Raw genomic sequence first — 27,870 nt, 5'->3', positions numbered from 1 at the left:
GGTTGCTTCTCTTTTGAAACAGCTCAATTGTTTCCTAACCGAAACGCAAGTGTGGGAAAGAATTACAGTCCGTTTTAAATATCTGCCTTTAACGGTAAGAGGAAGGGTTTGGTTCCTGTGATGGAGCTCTTCTTTAACCCTTTATCAGGCGAATAACTATATTTGGTAACTTCAGTGGATCTCAAAATGGGGTGGAGAAAAAAGTTGCAAATTTACTAGATTAAAGTGGCAAATCTGTGTGAAAAAAGTCGCAGATTTAAGAGATTTAAAGTGGTGAATCTGCGAGAAAAGTTGCTTTTTCCCCACCTCTTTCTCATGAATCTGGCTTTTTTCCACGCAGATTTGCTACTTTAAATCTCTTAAATCTGCGACTTTTTTTCTTGAAGATCTGCCACTTTAATCTAGTAAATTTGCAACTTTTTTTCTCAAAATATTTTTATTTTTTATTTTGGATATCCGCTGAAGTTACCAAATATGGTTTTTCCTCCATCCAGTTAACCTACATTGTGCCCTGCTGCAGTCTACTCCCAGCTCCAGCTTTAATCCCGGCCATTCAAATAACGCCCCGATTACACCAGTGTAATCCTGATCTGCTGCTGCTGCTGCTGTACTGTATAATCTGTCGTCTGCTCTCATCTGTTCCACTAATATCAATAACAACATTGATTCATGCTGCCCTAAAAAATCTAACTGCAGTAACTACGCAAAGGGTAAAACTGAGAAAAACTGCTTTAAAGTTTTTTTAAACGTTTTTTAATGTTGTTTAACGTTGATGTATTGATGATGTCATTCTTATGCTCAAAAATCATGATTTATACCCCAACTGAGTCGATTTGATGCATCCAATTTTCATTTATTTTATTATGTTGTTTTTTTGTTTTTTTTTAATGAGCACACTCGGCATCCTGTGTTTATTTATGTATTGCTATTGTTAGTATAATTGTTAATGTCTCTGTTTCTCTGCTCTTTTGCCTCCCTTTATATTATATTATTATAATACTATGTTTTTTATTGTATTGTATTTATTTCTCTTTTTGTTTTGGGGGTTGTCTTTTTTTGTGGTTCTTTGTTCTAATGTACCCTTTAAAAAACAAAAATGTGGAATAGCTTATGTCTTTTATTGATGCTTATGAATGCTAATTTCCAAGAAAAAATATTTTTCTTAAACTCCTGATTTATTTAACATTTGACCCCAAAAATGACTGCACTTTGGTTTTGCATTGCTGTAAAAGGTTCACTGCAAAAAAAAGGTGTGTCTAAAAACAAGATAAAAACACAAAATCTGAGGGAAATTATCTTGGATAATAATAATAATTTCACTTGACAAGTGAATTAAGATTGTTAAATCTAGAAATAAGCATGTTGAACACTTCAAATAAGAAATAAACTCTTAAAACAAGATAAATGATCTAACAGTTCTAAATATAAGGTTTTTTAATTTTGGTAATAAACAAATAATTTGCAGTGTTCTAATAGTAATGTGTTAACAGAGTGCAGTAACCACAGTGTTGTTTTAAATTTGTGTAACAACTCTAATCAAAGATTTGTGTATTTTAGACTTAATATTATCAAGTAATGTTATATTTTAGTCTAAATATAATTTTATTTCACTTTCAGACTCACAAGCAGACTGTGGTAAGTGCTTGGTTTTGAGTTGGATTTTGTGTTTTTTATATCATTATTTATCTGAAATAAAGCAAAATTGAAATCTAAAACTTTGTCACAACATAAAACAGACATCAAGGAGTTATTTTTTTTTAGTTATAACTCAATTTCGACCAAAAAAGTAGTTACTGCAGTTAGACATTGTAGGGCAGCATACAGCAGACATTAACGCACATTTTTAACTTGGTTTCCCTTTAAATCCCATCACTGAAGTGAAGGATTTCCCTTAAAATCCCCACAATACACCAGGGTCTCTCCAGCTGACTTAAAAATTATATACACACTTTTTTTTTTATAACTTTGTACCACATTTTTAAAGTATTTGCAGATCTTATTTGTTAAATTGTTGCAAATGAATATCTAAATATTAGTTCACAAAATTAAAAGTACAACACTTTTTTTTTTAATTTTAAATGATATTTCTATTTCCAATCATGGAAAAAAAAAATATTAAAATTGAGCTTTTTAAGGATTTTCATGGTTTGATGAACAGAGCCAATGAATCAGGTGGTTCCAAATGCAAACCAGAATAAAAAATAAAAAAAAAACATCCATTAGGACGATTACTTTGCCACATGACTGAGCTGAAATGTGAAATTAAGCTTCAATACAAGCCAGAAAACTCCAAAAGTCAAGTATGATTCAGTGTGTAACTGAGTGTGACTCACAAACTTTCCAAAAGCTAACACAACCCCTTTTTGTTTTCTTGCCGAATCAGCTAAAAGTGTTCCGCTGGGGGAAATGAGGGCGCAGAAATGTTACTGCAGGAAGTTTCCTTTCTCGCATTTGTGAGGATTTCTGATCGTTCACACGTTGGAGAGCTGCACAGGAGGACTGAGTACCATTAAAACAGTCTGAATGACATTCAGCTGGACCTCCCGCTCTAGAACTCGTCGTCGGAGCTCAGCAGGAGCGTCTTCTCTGTGTCTCCGCGGCCGCTGATGGTGCTGTGGGAGCGGGAGACGGGTGGCGGCGCCCCCTGCTCCAGCGTGGACTGCTGCGTGTACTGCTGGTAGGCTGGCGAGAAGTTGTGGATGGCGTCCTGGACCATGTCCCCCGGGTTCATGGTCTCCTTCAGGCTGCTGGAGATGCTCTTCATCGGGGCGCATCGGCCTGCGGGAGGTGGACGAGACGAGAGAGTTAGAGGTCCGGAGGAGACGAGAAAGAGAGTTAACCCTTTGATGCACAACATGGGTCTAAAGTGACCCGACAGAGTTTTTATGTTCTATATCTTTGCAATAAATGATTTTCATCATTCAGTATTCCAGGTTTTCCTCAGTTAGTTTGTTTTTGATCATCATACATCCTAATTTTATGTTTTCCTTTATTCATTTTTTAATAAAATCCCTTTTTGTGTCACTTCTCTCAAAAATGATGAATTTTTAGCTAAGTAGCTTGCTAAGCTAACTACTTAGCAACCTTCTTGGCTAAGTATTTAGCTAAGTAGCTTGCTAAGCTCAGTACTTAGCTAACTTCTTGGCTAAGTAGTCATCATACATCCTAATTTTATGTTTTCCTTTATTCATTTTTTAATAAAATCCCTTTTTGTGTCACTACTCTCAAAAATGACCCATATCCATTTTTTAGCTAAGTAGCTTGCTAAGTTAACTACTTAGCTACCTTCTTGGCTAAGTATTTAGCTAAGTAGCTTGCTAAGCTAAGTACTTAGCCAACTTCTTGACTAAGTAGCTTGCTAAGCTAAGTACTTAGCTAACTTCTTGGCTAAGTAGTAAGCTAATTCGCTTGCTAAGCTAACTACTTAGCTAACTTCTTGGCTAAGTAGTTAGCTTAGCAAGCTACTTAGCCAAGTAGTTAGCTATGTTATAAAACAAAAACTGTTTTTCTTCATAAAGTATGAGAGGCAAAATGGAAATAATGATCTGCTGTTATCAAAAACAAGATATTTAAAGAATACTTGGAATATTCAATCATAAAATAAGTTGATATCAAAAGATAGAGCACAGAAACACACAACAAGCATTAATAACATGGGAATGAATGAGGGTCATTTTTGACCCATGTTGTGCATCAAAGGGTTAATGGAGGAAAGGGGAAAAGGATAGTGGGGGAGTAAATAAAGGGTGCAGAAAGGCATCGGAGTGATTTAGAGGAGAGAGAAGTAAGGAGAGGAAGGAAAAGAAAATATAAAAGGGGGGAAGCATTAAGGGAGGGTGGATTTATGGTGATTTAGGCAGGGATCTGGAAGCAAATCAAATGAAAAGAGAAGGGAAGGAGAAGAGGAGAGATTAAAGTGGGAAGAGGGGTGATTTAGTGGAAGGAGAAAAGGGTGGGAGAGAAAAAGAGTGGACAAAAAATAGGGAGGGGAGCGGAGCGAGGCATCGGTGATTTAGAGGGTGTTAAACAGAGAGACAAAAGGAGGGAATGGGTGAAAGAAATTAGGAAAAAAAAGGAGGAATTGTAAAGGGACAGTGGATGTGATTTAGAGAGGGGGAAGAGAAAGGGGAAAGGGTTCATTTCACAGTGATGGAGAGTATCGCAAGACAGGAAGGAACAGTAAAATAAAAGTAAAGTAAAGGAGGATGGGAACGATTGGGAGAAGAAAGAGACAGTTACAGGTAGACTGAACCAAATCACATCAAAACCTCATATACAAAAAAAATACCTTAACCCTTGTGCATCACTTTAAAAAAGTTGCTCAAAAAAATGCCATAAAATAAATATTATTTTCCACTTCCACACTCACTTTAGCCAACTTCAGTCCTGATCACAACTATACCAAATATACAAGGATTTTCGTTTTTTTATATTATGTCATCATCATATTATTATTATTATTATTATTATTATTATTGGGGATGAATAAAGTTACAGAAGTAGAAATCAGGAAAAAGCATGCATTTGTCACATACAGCAAACATGGTAAAATGGTTTCAATCTAATAGAAATAATAAAAATAGTAAAAATTAAAGTTATGAAGGAAGAGCCTGATGTAATGGAATGCATGACTTTATGCTGTAATGGCTGTGAGATGAAAAATTGTGGCCTTAATGGAGACGTCTCTGTCCTAAAAATATGTTCTAATAAGTGACTCTTTATATAATAATCACGTTTATTTTGTTGCAAAGTATAGCAATGAAACTATGATCTTTATTTGTGCAAATTTGATCTTTCTTCCAAACTTTTGGCCTGTAGTGTATGAGCTGAGGTTAAACTTCAGAAAAATAAGAAAAACAAATAACTCATATGTATGCTATATGCACTAAAACAGCCAAAATAATAAATAAAATAATAATAAAAATAATAAAATAATAATAATAAAAAAACAAAAATGGTTGTAGTGAGGCACAAGGGTTAATACATCTCAGGAGGACACAACTAGCTAAAACAGTAGCAACATAAAAGAAAAAGGGGGGATTGTGGAGGAAACATCATCAGTGTTTAACCTACCAAACTCTCCATAGGTAGGAACAGGTCCTTTATGGCACAGCAGAGAAGAAAGAGACAAATAAAGATGGATGTGTAGAAAGAAAAAGTAATGAGCATAGGAAAAAAGTAAAAGGTGAAAAAATTAAAATTAAAGTAGTGGGTGAAGTTTGGTTGAAAGAAGAGTGATGAAAGAGAAAATATGCATCGGAACAAATGATAATGGATGGAAATAAAATGGAGACAAAAAGCTATTTTAGAATATTTTAGATGTTTCCTTTTGTAAGACATGCAGTAAACGCTGGTGTGTAAGGGTGCACTGATTGCATTTTTCTGGCCGATCACCGATTTTTAAAAAACCTGACCTGCCGATTCCGATTTTTTTTATAACTCACAGCGTACACCTTCAAGGTTTGAATCTTATTTTATTGGAAAACAATAACACAGCAGTATTTTTCTCTAACAAATAAAGGAAATCACAATGTCTGAGGGAGTTAATAAAATATTGAACTTAAAATAAATAGCAACAATTTACAGGACAAACTAACAAAAGAACTGCAACCATAAATAAATAAAGTGTCCTGAGTTTTTGGTTTTGTTATATTACAACAAGAACAAATGCTCAAATGCAGCAGCTTTGTGGCTATTCAAATGTTAAAATAAATAGCAACAATTTACAGGACAAACTCACAAAAACTGCAACCATAAATAAAGTGTAAAGAGTTTTTGGTGCACGCTCAGTCATGCAGAAGTACACGTACGTGCAGACGCACTTTCTGACCTTTGTGGAGGTAGAAAAGATCGCTAGATAAGATCGGTTTGACGTAAAAGAATCGGCCGATCCTGCAAAATTAATCGATCGGTGCACCCCTAGTGGTGTGTGTTAGAGTTCACAGTGTATGTGTGTGTCTTCTGTCTCTACTCACCTTGTGAATCAAGACTTTTGTCCATGTACACGTTGTATGTGAAGGCGTGGCGCAGAGCCAGGGCTGCGAAAAACATCTCTATGCAGACGATGAAGTTCTGATAACCAGCAGCGACCGTGCCCTCGCCCACGGACACGCCCACAGAGTTAATCTGAGGGATGGCCCCACACTTCTCCAGGATGGCCAGCAGCATGCCTGACCACAAATGAGAAGACGATACATAATGCTGAGATCTTTACATACATTTATGGATAAAAACCAGGGGGCCGGATTCACAAAAATGTTAAGATAAAACTTAAGAAAATTGTTAAGAAAAAAGTTCTTAAATGCTTTTCTCCATTTTATTCTTAAGAATTGTTGTATGTCTTAGGAACTTCTTAGTTTTCTCACTTAGGACGTTCTTAGATTTTTAACTATCTGCTACGGAGGCTGAAAAATCGATTATTTAGTAGGAAGCGTTGACACTTCTGCTGAATTTCCAGGAAAACTTCAGGTTTTAGGGGGTTATTTTAAAATTGGCCAGAGGTTTTACAGGCATTTTTTCCAGCCGTTTTAGGCCTAAATGGGTTAAAAAGACACAAAATTAACCAAAAACAGGCACAAAATTATTTTAAAAAGACAAAGAATTACCAAAAAAGACACAAAATTTTTTTTTTTTAAAAAGACAAAAAATGACCAAAAAAAAGACACAAAATTACCACAAAAAAAGACACAAAATTACCAAAATAAAGACACAGAATTACCAAAAAAAAAAAGACTAAATTAAATTTCTAAAAAAAAACTTCCGGTTCTAGGGGGTTATTTTAAAATCGCCCAAAGGTTTACAGGCATTTCCCCCAGCCGTTTTAGGCCTAAATGGGATAAAGTTGTGAAGAAATTTGAGAAGAAATCTAAGAACTTTGTTTTTCAAGAATCTCATTTGTTCTCAAGTTCTATCTTAGAGAAAAAAAACTTAAGAAGAAAGTTAAGAAAACAGCTAAAGAAAAGATCAGAATTTCTTCATGAATGACTTCTTAAATGTTATCTTAAGAGCAACGTTAAGAAAAAAGTGGCACTTTTGAAGTATTTCCTTCTTAAGACTGTTTTGTGAATCTGGCCCCATGTTGTGTTGTGCGGGTTGCCCTACCCTGCCAGAAGGAGAGGAAGATGACAGACTTGACCATGAGGAACTTGAGCATGGGGCTGTAGGGGCTGAGCAGCTCCCTGGTGGAGAAGTAGAAGAGGAAGAGGGCGTAGAGAGACAGGCTCACAGAGATGTTGTAGATAATGGTTACGTACAAGTAACCCCCGGCAACACTGTCAGGAGAGAAGAAGTCAGACATAATGGTGTTAGCTGTTGGTTTAGTTGTGATTGTTATTGTTGTCTAAATCTCCCATTAGAGATTAACGCCCCTAAAATGAAACAATTAATGGAGGTGATGATCTGTCTGGGACATTCAATTCATATACAAATTAAAACGAGTAATCCACATGTTCCTGTTCTTTGCTTAATTTGGTGGCAGTTTTTTTTCTGTACTGCATTTCATGTTTTTGCAAAGCAACTGCAGTAACTACATTTTTGGTCAAAATTGAGTTATAACTAAAAATGAAGTCCTTGATGTCTGTTTTATCTTGTGACAAAGTTTTAGATTTCAATTTTGCTTTGATTCATTGAAATTATGATATAAAAATTGCAATAACTATAAAATCCAACTCAAAACCAAAGCAGACCACAGTGAGTTCACTCTGACTGTGATACAGTGCAGCCTTGAGTTTCTTCATTGTGTTGAATAGTGAAGACAAGAATAGCTAGATTGCTAGTTTTAATTTTAGTTTTGTTTTTATTAGTTTTAGTTTTTTTGTAATGGGGTATTTGTTGGGTGACAGATTTAAAAAAAAGTCACAATAAATGTTTCCTTTATTTCCTTTGTCTGATCCATCTCAGCCCCAATAAGTTTATTAAGTCATAAAACCAGATAGATGAAATAGATTTCATATCAACCAAAAAGGTTTACGTATGAAAAAAGTTGACAAAGACGAAAACGAAGGACATTTTCACTATAATTTTAGTAAGTTAGTTATCGTTTTTTAAAAACTCTCGTTTTTATTTTTATTTCAGTTAACGAAAATGTTTTTCCAACTCTAGTTTCCGTTATTTCATTAACTATAATAACCTTGATGCATAAACTAACTTTTTTTTTTTTTAACTTTGTTTATTACGTTTTTTCACAATAGAAAACAGACAAACAGAACAGAATCCCCACCCAAAAATGTAAAAATAAATAAATATAAAAATAATAATAATAATAATAATAAATAGATTAATAAATCTAAGAAAATATAAGTTAAGCATGTTGTAAAAGAGGACATATATAAACATAAAAAGGAGAGAATTTTACAGAAAACAAAAAAACAAACAAGCAAAAAACATTAGAGAAGTACAGTACATACTGAATAGTATAGAATTTAAGCAGGTTTAATTAACTAACTAACTTAATTAATTTCATTGCAGCTTCACCAATCAAAATCCATATGTATGAACCGGAGAGTTAACCCAGGATCAGTTGATTAGCAGCACTTACTTGAAGTCTCCGTCCTTGTATTTGCCGTAGGCCTGCAGGATGACGGTGATGATGGCCATGAGCGGTTTGACAACGCAGAACTGCAGAGTGGCCTGTTTACAGAAGCGCAGGAAGCCGATAGAGTAGGCCTTCCCCCTCAGACAGCAGGTACCGTACATACAGCTGGACCTGATGGGACCAAACACATTGGTTACTTACTGCTGAATCACATATGTGTGGAGAATTACATGTACAGTACACCATTCTCCAAACAACAGAAAAACTATTGTTAAACGATGCTCTCTAGTGGCTCAGCAATTCATTTTAATGTAAAAATAAATTGCATGATTGACAATCACTGTCTGACGTATCATCTGCTGTTTCACATGTTTTCCCAGAAACTAGAGATACGACGCCAATGATAGGCGACCAAATGCATCGCTGAATAAAATGATAAATTTCTCTGGATCTGATCCATTGTTGGAAACATTTGGGATAATAGCCGTGTTTCCTTTAGGGGGAAGAGTGGCCACTGGGAAAGTCCCAGGCCACGCCCTCTCAAATGTCCGCTCACTCTGCGTGTCTCCATTACAAAAAAGGCCCCAGAGAGATTTAGAGACTGGAGGTGACGTATGGTTTTTTAATCTTCGCATAATCGATTAGCAACAGTTTCGACCGTGATCCGTGATCACATAAGTGATGGATTAAACACGGAGACGCAACTGTGGCTGCCGTCGTTAACTGTGCACATCATCTGCCACTGATCATAAACAAAGCAGCATGGCTAATTATGCACAGCGTCTCCGCTGATCATAAACATCGTCATCGTGAATTAACCAGCATCACTAACTGTGCACACAGTGTCTGGTGCTTGTTGTAAACAAACAGAGATCGCTAAGTGAACACCTCCTGCAGCAGCAGCACATACACACTGTACTGCTACAGAGCTAACTGTTAGCCTGTTTGCTATTTGCAGACTGGACGCTAAGGGGTTAACATCCCCTCCGGCTCTGTGACTGCAGCTGGGAGAGACTGCTGCAGGAGGACTGGGCCGCTTCAACTCGTTCTTACTCTTCTTAACGAGCCGCGGGGGCCGGAGTCTCTAAAATTCTCCAATAACACCAGATAGATTTGCTGGATTTGTTGCTAGTCGCTTTTTTGAAAAATAGTAGCTAGGGGGGTCTGAAAAGTCGCTAAATATAGTGACAACACTGCTTCGCCGGATTTTACAAATGGCGTGTGTTGTTGTGGCGTACAGTACTATAGTATTATGCTTAGCGTTCTATCCAATCAGCAACCAGGCTTTTTTCAGGGGAGAAAAACGAACAAAGTCCGGTCAAAAGACCGTTCAGGACGGCTCATATTCAAATTCAGGGCGTTTCGGCGAGTGAAACCCGCCTCATTCCAGGTATTAGGCTGTAGTGGAAACACCCCTAATATGAGTATACAAATCTACATGATATGTAACATGGGTCTAATGGATTTTAGACAATTTAGTGGGGAAAAGTTAGATATTATACCTTTAACAGCTGTAACAGAAAAACTTGCAGAATACAGCAGCAAAAAGGAAGATATGCACAATCCTAGCTTTGACTTGAAAACACACATGCTAATCAAACAGCCTTGTTTCATGCTGGTTTAACAGCCTTTTAGAATCTAATCCTTCATCAGGGAAAATCTGAGACTTACTCAATGGGTTTCCCTCTGATCTCAGCCATGATGGCGCTCTCTCCTCCAAGGTATTCATAGCACAGACTCAGGAAGTTGTAAATCACAAATGCTGGAGAGAAACAAGAAGAGAAAGGGTTGGTTGTTATTATCTCCATTCAGACACAATTTCATTTTCATAATCATGGGAGCTCTTCACAGCCACATGTTTCAGAGGGCACTGTTTAAAGATTGAATATGCATGGGAAAATATTTCTAAAGAAAGGCTTTTCAACAGCTGGTTCAGCAAATTTCCATTTTATTTTCCATTTTTCCATTAAAAAACAACTTGCACTGAAGGAAAACATTTTGCAGCTTGTTGTGCTATAACATATGAGTAAAAGGCCTTTTTTTGGACTGACATTTTGACTCGTCACTGTAGGAAAATGTTACTAAAAACATCCACGACAGCTCTGTTTTAATCATGTGGCCCCACAGCGTGACAGTGAGACAGCATGTTCAGTTCCACAACCCTGAAACCCACACAGATCATTTACACTTGTGCTTTTCCTACTGTGACATGTCAAAATATGTTCCTTTTGTTGCATTTTTAGAGTATAATATTCACATTGTTATGTGAAATAATATTGTTACAAATGCATTTTTACTAAATGTAGCGGGTGTAAAAGCAGCATCGATCAAACAGCATTTTTATAACATATAAAATATTCAGCTGCACTTCGACACTTTGCACAACAGCAACTTCAAAAGGGAACTGCAAGAAAACTGTTTAAACTGTAACACCTCGATTTACAAAAAAAAAATAGGGCAGAGTGAATCACTCAGTTACCCACAGACCCCCGAAGCAACACACACCACTTCCTGTCAAACACACCACAGAATCATGTGATATTCATGTGTAATGTTCTAACAGATTGTGCTGATTGTCACTGATAACACAAAACAGATGTTTAGTTTTAAACTATTTATTTCAGGACAGGCATGTTAGACATGATAAATTTGACTTCAGCAGTTTCAAGTATGAAAGTACGACCTCAAAGTGTAAAATAGATTTACAAGAAGCAACGTAACATTATTTGTCAGCAAGGGAGGAAATGGGATGGAAATTTCCATTCTTGTGATCATTCATTTGTTACAGACCCTTCACTGATCATGCATTGTCTGTATTCTGATGCAATGACAACGCACATATCGTCACCCTGTTCAAATGATCGCCTGACTCATTTTTTCAAGTTTTACAGGAAACACAAAAAACTTCACCAAAAGTGTAACATATGATATTTATTTATAAAAATACTACCCCTAAATGTCAAAGATCTGTGATGTGACATAAACTATTACTATTATTATAAATTATTTTAAAAATAAATAAACTCAACACATTTTCTGTTTACAGAAACACAAATTTGAATTTTGCATCTTTGAATCTCCACAAAATATATAAAAATTGTTACATTAATAGTGCTGTTTAACAGCAAATTATTTTTCAGATTTGTTTTTAAGTAACAAATTAATAATAAATACAAAAAAATAACCATTTGCCTTTTTGTTTGCATCTCCATAACATATATGAAAATTGTGACAGGAAATATGGTCAGAACAAGTTAAATGCAATACAGGACACCCTATTAATGGGTTAGAATTGTTAAATGGGTTTAATCTTAGATTCTAGAAGATTTTAAGTGTTTTTTACAAGGGTGTCACCATGGGTTCTTATGGGCTAAAGTAATGCTGTAAATGTTTGACAGGTACGAATTGCCAAAAAAGCAACAACTTTATTTCCCAAGCAGCCATTCCAGCTGTTTATATGTTATTTTTGTAGTGTATTTATTCATGTTTTATTTATCTAGGGTACTTTAAATTTCTTTTCCACATTTCAATTCCAATGTTTAATATTCTACAGATTTAAAAATTAATTCCTGTGGAAAAAGATGTTCTTATTATAGGTCTAATTTTGTTATAAAACTAAAAGACATTGATACAACGATACTATTGTTTATCGTGATAGTTTCTGGGGAAATAAATCGTCCTAAAAAATGTGTTATTGTGACAGGCCTAGGAATAAGGCCTGCCACAGTAACACATTAGGTATCACAGGGAGATGAACTACGACGTGCTGAGCTTCGGTGCAGAGACTCAGCCAGCAGACTGTGCTGAATTGTGGAAAAGGAAGAGACTATTATTTCCACAGACAGCAGAACAGCCAGCAGCACTGGAGATTTAAGACTCCAGATCAGTTTGCTTACGATAGGGTTTCTACACTTTTTCGGGTTGATCCCATTTGTTACAGACATTTTGTGCTGAATTTGGCAATTTTCTAAATATCAAGAATGGATAAAAATGGTCAAAAAACCCTCCAGAATATAACATCAACACACCAAGACTTTTAGAACAACATAGAAAAACCCATGCTGTGATTTGGTTTCAAAAATGTTGGTCATTTTAGACATTTCTATATTTTCAGCGATTGGGTGACAAGCAGTTCTGTTCTCTAAACTGGTGAGAAACATCCTTATTGTCAATATACCAAGGCCATCCATCCTCTAAACCAGGGGTCTCAAACTCAAATTACCTGGGGGCCGCTGGAGGCAGTATCAACATGACCAAAAAAATGACAAAAAAAAGGCACAAAATGACAAAAAAAAGACACAAAATGACCAAAAAAAGGACACAAAATGACTGAAAAAACACTAAATAACTTTAAAAAAGTCACAAAATGACCAAAAAAGAACACAAAATTACCCAAAAAATACACAAAATTACTAAAAAGACACAAAATTACAAAAAAAAGACACTAAATTACATTACATAACATTTCCACTTCTTCCGGTAACAACAACACGGCAGATAATAAACGGTCCGGTAGCAGCTGCCTTTCTTTTTGTTAACGTCGTCATAGAAACAAGTGAAACAAAGCTACAGCTTGCGCAATAAAAGGGACCTTCCACACACAACACGGTAAAGTGCCATTCATATAAAACTCACATTAAACTTTCATATCAAGTTGAGGGCCACAAAATACCGTTACAAGGGCTGCAATTGGCCCGCGGGCAACAAGTTTGAGACCCCTGCTCTAAATACTAGTACAATGTCTCTAGTTGGTGGCTGTGAAGTTTCATGAGGCTGTGATTATCCTCAAGCAGCTCATTTTATACACCGAGGTCAAACTTCAAGAAATGCTCCTATCGCAATGAAGTGACAGTATAATATGTTGTGGGTCTGTAGCAGTTCATGTTGTCATTTTCAACAGTCACAGTCTGGTGCACACAGCCGCACGCAACATACACAGAATGTAGATACTGATGCACATAGTGTGAAACCAATGCTCCACACCGTTAGCAACAGCAATGGTGTGGACCGACTCAGCAAGGTGCTGAGGTTAGCATAAGTAGTCAGTCATGCTATGGTGAGTGCAAACAAAACACCACGCCTGTGGTTTGGTGGTCAGTTACAACAGCAACAGAGAGAGAGCGAGATAGAGATAGAGAGAGAGAGAGAGAGAGAGAGAGAGAGAGAGAGAGAGAGAGAGAGAGAGAGATAGTTGTGTTTAACCCATTTAAGCCGGGAAAGCATTACCACATTTCTACCATTAAAGCCGGGAAAGCGCATATGTCGTTTTGTAGTATTTGTAGTTTTTTCCACCTATTTTTGGTCTCTTGGCCAATGAAATGCATCAGAATACATGTGGGAGTGTCGCAATGCAACATGGGACTTTTCCAGAACTTTGAAATCATGGCAGAAAACGACTATAGCTCTCAAATACTTTTTGAATTTCATTTCTATCTGCTACAGAGGCTGAAAAATTGATTATTTAGTAGGAAGCGTTGACACTTCTGTTGAATTTCCAGAAAAACTTCAGGTTTTAGGGGGTTATTTTAAAATCGCCCAGAGGTTTTACAGGCATTTTTTTACAGGCATTTTAGACCTAAATGGGTTTTTAAAAAGACAAACAATTACCAAAAAAAAAGACACAGAATTACCAAAAAAAGACACAAAATTATTAAAAATGACAAAAAAAAGGACACAAAATTACCAAAAAAAGACACAGAATTACCAAAAAAAGACATAAAATTACTAAAAGAAAACTTCAGGTTTTAGGGGGTTATTTTAAAATCTCCCAGAGGTTTTACAGGCATTTTTTCCAGGCGTTTTAGGCCTAAATGGGTTAATAATATCTGAGTAATATTTGAATACAAAGTACAGATGGATCTTTGTGTTTCCATCCCTTCAATCTTCCGTTTACTATAAACACTTAATCATGGGAGGAGTTTGCTGCCGCCTGCAAGCTGCAGACACATCTTCATGTTGTGGGAGAGAATCTCAAAGCTGATCTCACCGGGAACGAACATCAAAACACACACACACACACACACACACACACACACACACACACACACACACACACACACACACACACACACACACAGACAAACACACACACACACACACACACACACACACACACACACACACAGACACACCTCCCTGTGTGTCTGATCCCCACCTGTCTGTCTCTTGTGACCAGTGGATTATCTCTCCTCTGTGCTGCTTCAGAGAGAAGGTGATGACGACCAAAGGGCTCATAAAAACACAGACGGGCTAATCCTGCTAACACACACACACACTCTCTTGGGGGGGTGATGTGTTTGTGCATATGAGGTAAAATCAGGTGAGGGCGTAGAGGGGTTTATACCAGTTAACTGTAAATAGTGTGGAAATGTGATATTTCCTCTGTGTGTGCGTATGTGGGAGGTTCACCAGGATGTCTGTGTGTCACAACACTGATCTGAAAGCAGCTGTACTCCTGGCACAGATTCTGGTTACGTCAGTTGTCTGCTGCCGTGTTATTATACTCTCCCTTTCTCACTCTGACTTTTGCTCTTCTCCACCCACACACACACACACACAAGTACTTATCGCACAAGAAATCCGTCACTGCCTTTATGTGGTCTACTTCTGCGTCAGACACCTGTCAGACAATGCTGAGGTGATAGAATACCACAAATGCCGGTTCACACACAGTCCTGGCTTCAACACAAACGCCTCAGAGTGACGGGAACGGGTGGAGCTGCGTAGCGGTCTCTGTGTCTCAGCTGTTTACCATTATGCTCCTTCACTTCTCTCCAAGGACCCCCGTCAGCAGCGCTAGTTGCCACGGAGATACAGTAAGCCAGCATACAATGAAGAAGGAGAACTTTGCAGCAAGTTTGGCTGAGAGAAACTCATTATCTGATGCAGCCATTCTGGTTGATGAGGAGGATTTGCGAGCACAGTTGCCATGCAACAGGTCAGCAATCCGTGGTGAGGAAAAGATGTGGGCAGCAGCAGCAGCATTGTGGGAAGCAAAGCGGAGGAAGGTTGGAGGAAAAGGAGCGGACAATGATAAGAGGAGGAGAAGGTGGAAAGGTAGTGAAAAGATAACACGGAAAGAGAGGAGGAGAGCATCTGCCCGAGGGATCGCTATGACGACCACGCGACTGACGCCGCTTCCTGCCAAAAGCACAATCAAACATGGAGCGACTTCGCTGCCCACTCGATTGTTGTATGTGACATCATCGATTCACGGACACAGGAAGTGACGCCTGTGCCAATTGTCGTTCACAGCGAGTGGACTATTTCCATCCTAAACGTCACAGCTGACTCTGGAGAACCAGGAGCTAAATTAAAAAATGATTTGAGGCATCGGGCAGCGTTTGTTTTGTTTGCGTCACCCATTCGCTTAATAAAACCTTGCCAGCTCACCAGCAACTTTTCTCAGCTGACACAAATAAACACAGTCCATATTTTACAGTGAACTCGAAGCTATTGACTTCACTTCCACTAGATTCAAGTAGAAATACCTAAATGAATATCAAAAGACAAATTTTGGAGATGTAAACTAAAAACAACTTGGGATGGATAGTAGCTGCTGTTAAAATACACATGGACACTTTAGACCAGGGGTCTCAAACTCAAATTGGCGCTGGAAGCAGTATCAAAATGACAAAAAAAAAGACACAAAATGACAGAAAAAAGCAAAATTACTTAAAAAAGACACAAAATGAGAGAAAAAAAACTGAATTATTTAAAGACACAAAATTACCAAAAAAGACACAAAATTACTAAAACAAAAAGACACAATATGACAGAAAAAAACTAAATTACTTAAAAAAAGACAAAAATTACCAAAATAAAGACACAAAATGACCCAAAAAATACACAAAATTACTAAAAAAGACACAGGATTATTAGAAAAAGACACAAAATTACCAAAAAAGGACACAAAATGACATTACATAAAAGTTCCACTTCTTCCGGTAACAACAACACGGCAGATAATAAACGGTCCAGTAGCAGCTGCCTTTCTTTTTGTTAACGTCGTCATAGAAACAAGTGAAACAAAACTCCAGCTGGAGCAATAAAGGGACCTTCTACACACAACACGGTAAAGTGCCATTCATATAAAACTCACATTAAACTTTCATATCAAGGTGGGGGCCACAAAATATCGTCATAAGGGCCTCAATTGGCCCGCGACCACAAGTTTGGGACCCATGCTTTAGACTGAGTGCACGTTAAAAAAAACCTCTGAACAAGCAGGACAAGAATCAGATTAATCAATTAATGGATGTAAATCCTTTTATTCTTCTGTGTGGAGAGTCATAAATTCATTCTAGTGTTGCCAAATGTGTTAAAAAAAAGTTTGTCTGTTAGAAGACAATTTTAAATGTAGTTCAAGTTTAGTATAGGAGAGAAAAGGCAGGAATCTAATTAGGGTGAGAGGGTACTTTGCTAAATAAACATTCACTGTGTGGGTGGAATAATCTGTTGAGGACGGACAGACAGCCTGATTTAATCACAATGTGTTTCAACAACTCAAGTGGAAAAGGCCGCCACAAAGAGGTGGAGAGGATTTTAATCATTATTTTATGTCAATCTATGGTACCAAAAATGAAAAAGCCATTAAAAGTTATTCAAGACGATGTAGTAAGAGCTCTTGGGTGATTCTCATGAAGCCAGTCTAAGTTCTGTCTGTGAAGATTATAAGGATATACTCTATTGAACTAAATATATTTCACTTTTATGTGAATGAACAATAAAGCCATAATGAGGCACAATACATTGTTTTGTGTTAAAATAATATTTTCTATATTTTTAAAACTTATTTTTGATTCACAAATTCATTACCATAATGCGTCCAGATAAAAATGTCATGGTTTCCCTACACTTATATACAATAAATATTTAATAAACTTTATAAAAATAAATACACATTTGTTTAAAAATGTATAATTTAACAGAATATTATCAAATATAATGGTTTTTAACAATGTATAAAGAACAAAATCTGAATGAAAATTGATGAGAAAAAATGGTTAAATGTTACGGTAATGATAGAATTGTTGCATTAAAATATGTGTTTATTTTAATAAAATATATTTTGGTGATACCAGCTACCCTTGAGCATATTTAAGCTGTTTGGCAAAGAAAAAAAAAACCTTTCGTTGCTTTTTTTTTTATATAAAAATGTGTTACGGTAATGAATTTTGTTGTTCAGTGTCTCTAAAAATGTCAGAAAATACCTTGGTAACGCTTTATAATAAGGTCCTTAATAACCATTAATTAACAAGTAATAAGGCATTGTTCTCGCTTTAGATCCGGTAGTTGCAAAAAGCATAGTTAACTTATAGTTAACTTATAATAGATGAGTAATAAAGTATATTTTAATATCAATAAGCAAACAAAATAAGATTAATAAAGGCATGGCAAAGGCATAATGGGTGGGTCATGGGTGTTTGTAATGCCATTATGAACAATTATAAGATACTCATGAGGCTTTTATTAATGTAAAGCATTTGCAAACTGTTAACAAGTTTCTTATTAGTGCTTATAAATCTATTATAGCCTGCTATTAGCTGTATTATAATGCCATTATTAACCCTTATATAAGCTTATAAACACATAATAATGTTAATAAGCATCTTGTAAGGACTTACAAGGACCTTATTACCTGTTAATTAATGGTTATTACAAGGACCTTAATATAAAGTGTTACCAATACGTTAAATTGTTTCAAACAAATTATAAATTCATATGAAACAGTGACTTTAGATTGTATATGTTATAAAGGGTCAAAGAAAATATGTATTTAATGCTCTTGGATTAGTGCATTGAGCTGCACCATGTTCATGAGAATCACCCTCTTAGTTTTAGCCTATATGGACCCTGGGCGGTCAGAATAACTAAACAAGCCAATGTTATCGCGTGATGTGGAGTTAGCTTTGGACATGTTTGGTGCAACCATAATGACTCTCATAACAACACTGTAACAGATCAGCTGGAGGCTAGAACTGTTCTTGTGTCCTGTACTGTCAAAGCATCGATTCTGTGTCCTGGTTGTCTACTGATTCAGTGAATCATTAACAAAACTGCATCATCACGTGTAAGCATGGAACAGACTGAGCAGCGCAGGATGAACCAAACGTGTCCTTACCCTCATAGCAGTCCCTGACCGTGTCAAAGTACACGTAGTACTGGTCGTTGGTGAAGAAGAGCAGGCTGAGCCAGGAGTCGAAGGCGTAGATAGGAACGATGAAGAGGATCCGCACGATGTGGCGCTGCTCCCTCGGCCTGCTGTAGAAACGTAGGTGCATGTAGATCTGGGACAGACAGAAGAGACACTTTCAATACTGGTGATGACACGTCTAATGCTGCACTTACACCAAAAGATTTCCACAGTCCCAGACTAACAAGTGAAAGTCTTATTATTACTATAAATTGGATGAAGAGAGACCCCCCCCATGATCACTCGGTGGTTACAGAAAGTAAAACATGTCTACATGATGGAATATATGACTGCCCAATTACAGCTAAAAGTACCTGTTTTTATGAGAAGGTGGGCCCCAGTTACAGACTATATTGATATTATATACTATATTGATTAATATTTAATTTTTTTTGGAATACAGAACCAGATAAAATATGCATAATACCCTTTACAGTGCCATTTGGGTGACAGATGAGACCCAATCTCAAGATGTTTTGATTTGTTTTCCTTTGTGGTGTTAATTGTCTGTAAATGTGCATAAAGGCAATAAAGTTAAAAAAAAAATTAAAAAAAGTGAAAGTCTTTAGTAAATCTAGGAGTTTTACTGGAGTCACGGCGCTCCCGTCATCTCCATGGTTACGTTTAAGGTAGTAATCTGCTCTGTTTCATATCAGTCTTTTCTAGTCTTGGTTTGGATCATATTAAACGTGTTTGATCTGATCTATAGTCTCAGTGACGTAACACAATCACCAACCAATAGATGAGCGGGGGAAAGGTCCCCAGTTCAGACCGGCCAGTAAAACCAGTAAAACCAGTAAAACCACTTCAACAGGAAAAAGGAGCATCACAATAATGCTAGTAAGCTCAGTCCTCAATAAAAATATAGTGACGTCATATATTTAGATGTTTCTTAGTAAGGAGAACAGTGAGGAGACCCAGTTAAAATGTATAAATGTATACATAAATAAGTAATAAATAATTAATGATTAATGTATGATTAACTAAATGAAAGTTGATAGAGCTGATAAATATAATTATTCAATTAAACACATTATAATTAAATAGTATCTAAATATATATCTATTTTTACTGTCAAATAGTCAACTTTTCATCACCAGAAAAACAGAAACCCCTTTTCAGCTTTGTGAGGAGCATTTCGTGGCGTCTTCTCTTCTTTTTGTAGTTATTTTTTCAACACAAACCACGTCACACACTAGAGCAGCTGGAGCCAAAAGCTGCTTCTCCTGCATTTTGTAAGTTTTTCACTAAGAGCATGATGGGAAAAAATGCTAAAAGAATCTAGTTGTAGTCTTGTAAATAGTTACCCTGCAAGATTCAGTCTGACTAAAATCTCAGTGTGAGATTAAAAACTCTCAACACTTGTCTTTAGATGTGAGCAGGTGTGACACGATAGTTTTCCTTTTTCAAAGTCTTCTGATGTAAAGGTAGCATTAGGGAAGCACTAAAAAACAGTACCAGCACAAACTACCCTTCATTTGATTGTTTTTATTTCATTTTCTACAAATAGGATCAAAGGCATCCTTTGACTGGGTTATTTCGGTCGATAACAAAAGTATCAAGTACCAATACGTAGTGTTGGGACAACGAAGCTTCGTGAAGCATTTGCTTTATTTTTTGACCCCACTAGATGGCGGTCTTGGCTTAAAAAAAAAGGCTCCAGTAATGATAATTGAGTGTGTTTTCAGCCCTTTGTTGAACAAAGAGCGCCATCTAGTGGGCTCAGTGAGGAAAGCAAATGTTTCACGAAGCTTCGATGTCCCAACACTACCAATACGCATTCGCATACTTTTTACTTTTTATACATTTACTCTATGGAGTCTGAGGCTATTTTGTCCATTTTTGAATCCTTTTCATGTCATTTTGTGTCTTTTTAGTGTATTTTTTAGTTATTGTGTATCTTTTTTTTTGTCATTTGTGTCTTCTTTGTGTCTTTTTTGGTCATTTTGTGTGTGTTGTGTCTTTTTAAGTTATTTTGTGTCTTTTGTTGGTCATTTTGTGTCTTTTTTTGTCATTGTGTGTCTTCCTTGGGTTTTTTTTTGGTTATTCTGTCCTCTCATTTTGTGTCTTTTTTTGGTCTGGATGTGATGAAGAAGCCATGCTTTGGCGCTTTTGGAGACTCCAGAGGGTTAAGTATAAGTCTATAAACTGTGGAAAATGTACATTTAAATGCAAGGCTACAGAATTATTTAAACCTAATACAGTCCATAGCTTTGTGTTGTAAGCAGTGGTGGAATAAAAATAAGTACATTTACTCAAGTACTGTACTTAAGTACAATTTTGAGGTAAGTGTACTTTACTTGAGTATTTACATTTTATGTGACTTCATACTTCTACTCCACTACATTTAGCTGACAACTTAAGTTACTTTTCAGATATAAATCTGACATAAAAACCAATTTAAACTATTAGACAATTTTTTAATTAAACCTCATAACAGTCTATTAAGTTGTTAAAATGAGTCATATCTTTAGAAAATTAAGACACTGCTTACATAAATGCTTCAATAATAATAATCCAACAATAGATTTAGAATATATAAAACAACCTGAGTGGGTCTTTTCTGAAAAAGGAGTACTTTTTATACTTTAAGTACATTTTAATGCTGATACTTTTGTACTTTTACTTCAGTAAGTTTTGAATCCAGGACTTTTACTTGTAGTGGAGTAATTTCAGTGTGGTATTAGTACTTCAGGGTTCGTACACATTATCAGTGGTCAAATTCAAGCATTTTTCAAAGACTTTCAAGGTAAATTTTCAAGCTTTTCCAGTATCTTACACCTGTTGTAAATTGCATGTTTTAGATGAGTACTTACATACTAAAAGGGGGAGATTTCACTGAACCGTACCAACAGTGATGGTATTACACTTTTAGAAGTACTAAACTATCACTAAAAAAGACAGAAAAAGACCCCAAAAAATCTAAATTACTTAAAAAAGACAGAAAATTACAAAAAAGACGCAAAATTACTAAAAAAAGACACAAAATGACCAAAAAAACCCAACAAAATGACAGAAAAAAACTACTTAAAAAAGAAACAAAATTACCAAAAAAAGACACCAAAATATCTTTAAAAAGACGCAAAATGACCCACAAAATGACAAAAAATGACCAAAAAAGAAAAAAGATGAGTACTTACATACTAAAAGGGGGAGATTTCACTGAACCATACCAACAGAGATGGTATTACACTTTTAGGAGGAACGGTCTTCATTTCTGATAGGCTACTCATTATTTTTTACATTGAACATGTGATTATCTATAGTCTATAGATGGATATAGTCAGATTGCAAGAGAAATACAGTAAGAATTTCAAGAATTTACAAGCACTTTATCCAAAATGAAAATTTTGGATAAAGTGAAAATACAACATTTAAATTCAAGCATTTTCAAGGATTTCCCGTATGAACCCTGTACTTTTACTTGTTTTTCACCACTGGCCAAAAGTAAGAAAAGCTTCTTCCCTCTTCTTACTGAGGCTGTAGACTGGTAAGCTTGTATCAAAGGGCTTAAACACTTGAGTAGAGAGATGAGACAGCAGGAACAGAGCTTTCTGCAGCTTATCAATACTTTCTCTTTGCTGTCTTGTCAGTGTGTTAATGTCACTGACCTAAATTACATCATCAGACAGGAATGTGTGACAACTCTTTGACTCTATTCAGCTTTTTTTCTTTTCTTTTTTTCATTCTTCTTCTTCTTTTCATTCACCTGGATCAAGTTTCACCTGTGTGTGTTTGTGCATGTGCAGGTGTTTGTGCACATTCATGCTCCCTCTGCTGAGGGATGTTGCCAGGCAACCCCTGCCCTTCTCTGGGCCTGGGCGGATGTGTGTTTGCAGGATCACATCATTTGTGCATTAAAAACAACACATACACACACACAGACACACACCTGCTTGCCAAACCTAGTTTACATCTTTGTGAGCACCAACTTCACAAAAGCCCGTCTGCTCAGTCAGATCTCACCATCTGCATCTCCAGCTGAGTAAATAAAAAACTATGGGTAACACTTTCTATGAAGACTACATCTATAGTGCATTATGAGCGCATTCATAGTGAATTATAATGCTCATTATAATCAATCATAATGCATTATGACTGCACTCATAAACACATATAAAGCTTCATGATGCACTATATCAACAGTTATAAATATAGCTTATAATGACTTATAAATCCAAGTGTCTTATGAGTGCTCTTGACTGGTTATAAACTACAGGCTGACTGATGAGGCTTATAATACATTACAACTACTCATACCCCTCTATACACACACCTCAACAATCAATTGTTATAAGGACTCATAGGATGCCATAAGTATAAATAAATGATCAATGTATGCTTTAAGTAAAGTGAGGTTCATATAGATGCATCTATAATGCAGTATAGCTAATCATGATGAATCATGAAACATCATGATTAGCTATACTGCATTATAGATGCATAGACTTGGATTTATAAGTCATTATAAGCTATATTTATAACTGTTGATATAGTGCATCATGAAGCTTTATATGTTTATGAGTGCAGTCATAATGCATTATGATTGATTATAATGAGCATTATAATTCACTATGAATGCGCTCATAATGCACTATAGATGTAGTCTTCATAGAAAGTGTTACCAAACTATGAAGTAAAATTAAACACCTGGTGATTTAACCCCCCCTTCCTCTCTCCTGCTGCTGTTTGGGAGCCGTTACCTGGTGACAGGTGAGGATGAGCGCGGTCCACACGAAGAAGCCAGACACAGCCTGTGCGGCGGGGGTCATGAGGAAGATGGGCTGGTCTGGAGTCAGCAGCGGGGCCTCAGGGAGCCATGAGATGTTCGGGCCCGTCGGGGCCGCCGTCGGCGGGGGGCCGGGCGCCGCGGCCAGAGGAGAGTCCTCCCCCAGCCTCTCGGAGAGCGGCACGTCTCGCCTCCACAGCTTCAGCATCTGGGAGAGTCACAGATAAGGAGTGTGTACATAAGGAAACCACTGAAACTATGTTCAAACAGTGACACAATTCATGAAGTATGATGAACGTTAATTTCCACTACTAATCATCAACCTGGACTATAGATCACTCTCTGTTATCTACTGTATGTAATGTGTAATCTGAGATAGGAAGACACATAGAGGATAAACACAGATACACTGCAGGGCAACAAGTCACCATGAGTCAAGGACGTGTGTGTTATTGTACAATGGTACACAGCAAAATGAGAAGAGTTGAATTCTTGGTGTTAAACTAGACATCGATAGTAGAGTTAATTACACTCTGGATAGAGTTAATCCATTATAATTAACTCTCAGTCGATAAATAGTTGCTGTCAAAACCGAATGTAAAAAGGATGCGTCACTAAATCAAACCTGTAAGTGTAAATGTTTAAATATTAACTCTGAACTTCTTACTCTAAACTCTGATCCTGAATTTCACACCTCAAGTGTTAACGTCATATTTCTAAGTGGTTTATCTTAGCATCTGTGGTGGACTGTAGGGGTGGGCGATATGGCCCTAAAAGATTATCACGATATTTCCAGGTATTTTTGTGATAACGATATTCTTTAGGATATTAGATATTACAAAATACTGAAAAATATAAAAAACAATTTGGTCTGTACAAATAAATTAAACTCTTGACTCTTGAGTATTAGCAAATAATTTAAAAAAAAACATCTAAGGGGTCCGAGGGAATGCCCAACCAGGAGAAAAATTTGTACATTTTCTACAATGCATCAATCTCGTCCACTTTGAGATCTACATGTGAGCAAACACCTCACATCATATTTTTCACAGTCAACAGGGCTTTCTACTAGGACATGAAGCACCAAGACAGTGGTGAAAAACATCTGGCTAGGGGGGTCCGGGGGCATTTCACCTTGGATAATATTTTTTCATAAAAGCTCTAATTTGGTGCCTCTCACACATTCTAATGCCACTAATTCCATCATATACACTGATCTAATCATTGCATATTTTAATGAAATATTGTAAAGGTCAATAAGGGCTCTTGTATGTTTTATTTAAGGCATCTTATTTTGACAGTCTTGTGGTAAATTCTGTGGTGGATTTAACACACTGTGCTCTTATTTTGAAAGCTGCATGTGTTTAGCGACAGGGAGTAATAGTAACTTTTTGTGATTAAAACAACTTTAATTGTTAGCTAATGTTAGCTTGCGGCTATTGAACGGCATAATGCAGCAGTGTGTTTGGACCTCTGACGTCCCAGACAGGCTGATAGTCAACGATACGATATGGCACACCCCTACTGGACTGTATCGAAGAAAAAAAATACATTTTTGTTGGCTGCTACACCTCCCAGAATGCCATTTGAGTGCAGACAGATAACATGCCCAAACATCTGCTATTCAGCTGTGATAGCACTGTGAGTTCCAAGTTGCTACAGAGAGCAGCATTGCATATAACGGCAAAGCATTCTGGTATTTTAAGGCGTTGTTAATTCCTCCTTAGGGGTTGGGCAAAATGGTGGTTTCCTTGTAATTCAATAATTAATAAATAGTCCATCTAAAATAACCACACGGTAAAAGCCTATTTTGGTACACTCCTGTGTGAATTACATAAATGACAAATTAAAAGGGAGATTTTTTTCCCAATTTCATTGAGAATTGAAGCTGAACAAAACTGTTTCAGGTAAAACATATTTTTCTGAGAATGTGAGTGAGTTTGTGTTTGTTATTAACAATTTGAATGATGTAATTATGTTTCACGATAGCTTTATATATCTCATTTCATCATGATGAGATTCCATTGAAAGATGATAAATTATAATTTTGACTTATCCCCAAACTCTACTTGTATGACAGTTAAACATTAAAACAATGTGCAATTAAACTCTATTGCATATGTGCTCTAAAAAAAGACTCAAATAACAGATTGGACCTAAAAATGATTTCCCTCCTCTAACATTCATTCCATATCAGACTTGTGAGTCAAACAAGCATCAACGGCCTACAGCTTGACCAAATGTAGCTGTAGCTCGACAAAACATGTCATACATGCTGTCGAATCCACTTCCAGCTCCTGAACATGATTGGACTTAAAGTGGCCAGAAGACACGTTACGCAAGTAGCAGCCAGTCATCGTCTCCAAGGTGAGACTGTCATGTTCTCAGGGGGCGTTTGTTCTTGTTTACTAACAGACAGCTTTCATATTCTCGGACTGGGCTTGGGGGGAGACGGAGACCTTGACGTTGGGGAGGTGGAATGGGGGCTGACGTAATTACACCCACTAATCATTTCAGATAGAAACAGAGATAACATAATGAACGAATGATCATAAAAATGGCCACTGAATAGGAAGAGGGACCGTAAAAGAGGGTACTACTTCAGTCTGACCCATCATGTCTCGGCTGCCATAAGTCACACAGCAAACTGAACAAATGGAAACGGACAATGACAGGCTCACATAATGCTATTCCACACACACACACACACACACACACACACACACACACACACACACTACCTCTTTACAACACTTATTACATTTAAACCAAGTGATTTAATTTGATGGTTCGGTGAAATGAATTAGACTGCTTTTACGTGTGAGTTATGGTTTCGCTGTTTGTGTGTTAGTATGTGTGTGTAAATGCGTGTGTGTGTGTGTGAGAGAGAGAGACAGCAGGTCATTTGTATTGGTTTGCCAGTGATCAGCAGATCCACGTGTCAACAAGGAGAACTGAAGGCATCAGCAGCCACACACACACACACACACACACACACACACACACAATGCCCGTGACAGTGAAATGATGCTGCACTGAAGCAAAGGGACATCTGTGGGTTTCATTTGAAAGGCAAAAAAGGTCAGTCTGCGGAGTATATATCTCTCTCTCTCTCTCTTTCTCACACACACACACACACACACACAGAGGAATAATATATGAGAGAGGCAGGGGGTCAGTAATAAAAGCAAAGCAACAGATGGAAAGGGGTGATGGGGGGCAGACGGGTGTGTGTATAATTCATAATAAGTAATGATATGGGTGACAGCCAGACTGGATTATCATACTGGCTGCAACATCATCAACAACAACAACAACAACAAGAGTAACACTGGGATTAATTTAGCAAAAAGCCAACACATTTAGCCACTTTTGTCTTTTTTTTTTACTTCCATACGGCTGATTTTGTTGTACTGTTCATACTGCTTCTGTTAAATGTGAGTAAACAAGTTTGATTAATAAGGAAATGAACCACAGCTAGACTTACCTTAGCTGTTAGCCAAAACAATGCACAGACCTGAATTTATAACCTGGAATTGAGAAAGAGACACTTTATTAGTCGGGTTTAAAAAGTGTTTACACTTTACAAGCAGAGTATTTCTTACCTGTTTTAGAGGCTTTGCTCACCTGGTTAAATAGGCTGCTGCTTCAAAATCCTCCTCAGCTCCGTCACTCCAACTCTCGACCAGAAATAACCCAGAAACGGCCTTAATTCCTCCTCAGAGCCGCACCGTTGCTCCCCGGACATCCATGTTGAGCCCTCGGCGGAGTGCCCCGTCAACTCTGCGTCCCCAAAAAACTCACCTCTAAAGTTCGTCAGTCATATTGCACAACTTCTATTTTATTCTCTTTGAACGCCTGTCTGAGTGTCAACACCGTCTAAAGTCCGTGTTTCTGGAGTTAAATCAGTAAACTCCGTCATTCCTCTCCGTTGCTCCTCTTTCTCCTCTCCGTTTACTTCAATCCCTGTCGGATTAACTGCAGTTTAGAGGAGCTCCGCCCACTCCGGGAGCAGCCAATCACAGGCAGGCTAACATTAAGGGGGCGGGGTTTGGACGTTGGACACTGAGCATGCGCGAATCTATTCTGGGTTCAGCAGCAGAGCAATGTGGGAGATGTACAAAAGAAGGTGAAGAGCTCCCACACACTCAGTGATGAGTTCCTGTTTATGACTTCCTGTCCTACATCTATGGTCCTAACTGTGTAGTCAGAGTTTGTGGGCAACAATTACTCATCATAATCATAATTAGGACTTTTGTTATGTTTTATTGTCCTTTTTAAGTATTGCAAGTAACTTCAAGTAAAGTTGGGCTTTTTTCTTCGCCATTTCCTTTCCAAGGACATATAAGTAGTGGTGGAAGTAGTACCCATATATTTTACTTCATTTCAGAATAATGTATATTATGTTATATA

General features: G+C 37.0%; 1 protein-coding gene across 2 annotated transcripts; it reads right to left on the bottom strand.

Annotated features, from left to right (window-relative positions):
• Positions 1–890: 890 nt before the first annotated feature.
• tmem184ba (transmembrane protein 184ba) lies at positions 891–27,715 on the bottom strand. 2 transcript variants are annotated; one of them, XM_059325383.1, is made up of 10 exons: positions 27,085–27,715; positions 26,945–26,987; positions 23,432–23,665; positions 18,657–18,822; positions 10,205–10,295; positions 8,537–8,704; positions 7,102–7,271; positions 5,976–6,170; positions 5,074–5,100; positions 891–2,778 (listed from the first exon to the last, which is right to left on the bottom strand). In XM_059325383.1, exons 3-10 carry the CDS (start codon positions 23,663–23,665, stop codon positions 2,549–2,551), a joined length of 1,281 nt encoding a protein of 426 aa, XP_059181366.1. In that variant the 5' UTR covers positions 26,945–26,987; positions 27,085–27,715; the 3' UTR covers positions 891–2,548. The 2 variants fall into 2 exon arrangements, with proteins under 2 accessions (XP_059181366.1, XP_059181367.1); XM_059325384.1 differs by lacking the exon at positions 5,074–5,100 and having other exon boundaries at positions 27,085–27,710.
• Positions 27,716–27,870: the final 155 nt, after the last annotated feature.

Source organism: Centropristis striata, chromosome 21, assembly GCF_030273125.1.
Source record: "Centropristis striata isolate RG_2023a ecotype Rhode Island chromosome 21, C.striata_1.0, whole genome shotgun sequence".
In the NCBI taxonomy this organism is placed as follows: domain Eukaryota; kingdom Metazoa; phylum Chordata; class Actinopteri; order Perciformes; family Serranidae; genus Centropristis; species Centropristis striata.
Note: the sequence above shows the minus strand (reverse complement) of the source record. Positions and strands in the feature narration are given on the sequence as shown.

Excerpts from the sequence above, each read along its gene's own strand:
- tmem184ba (XM_059325383.1), bottom strand. The coding sequence starts at position 23,665 with ATGCTGAAGCTGTGGAGGCGAGACGTGCCGCTCTCCGAGAGGCTGGGG. Across the intron at positions 8,705-10,204 it reads ATCAGAGGGAAACCCATTGA|GTCCAGCTGTATGTACGGTA; the intron begins GTAAGTCTCAGA and ends TGGTCCCATCAG. Across the intron at positions 2,779-5,073 it reads TCCTACCTATGGAGAGTTTG|GCCGATGCGCCCCGATGAAG; the intron begins GTAGGTTAAACA and ends CACCTCCCGCAG.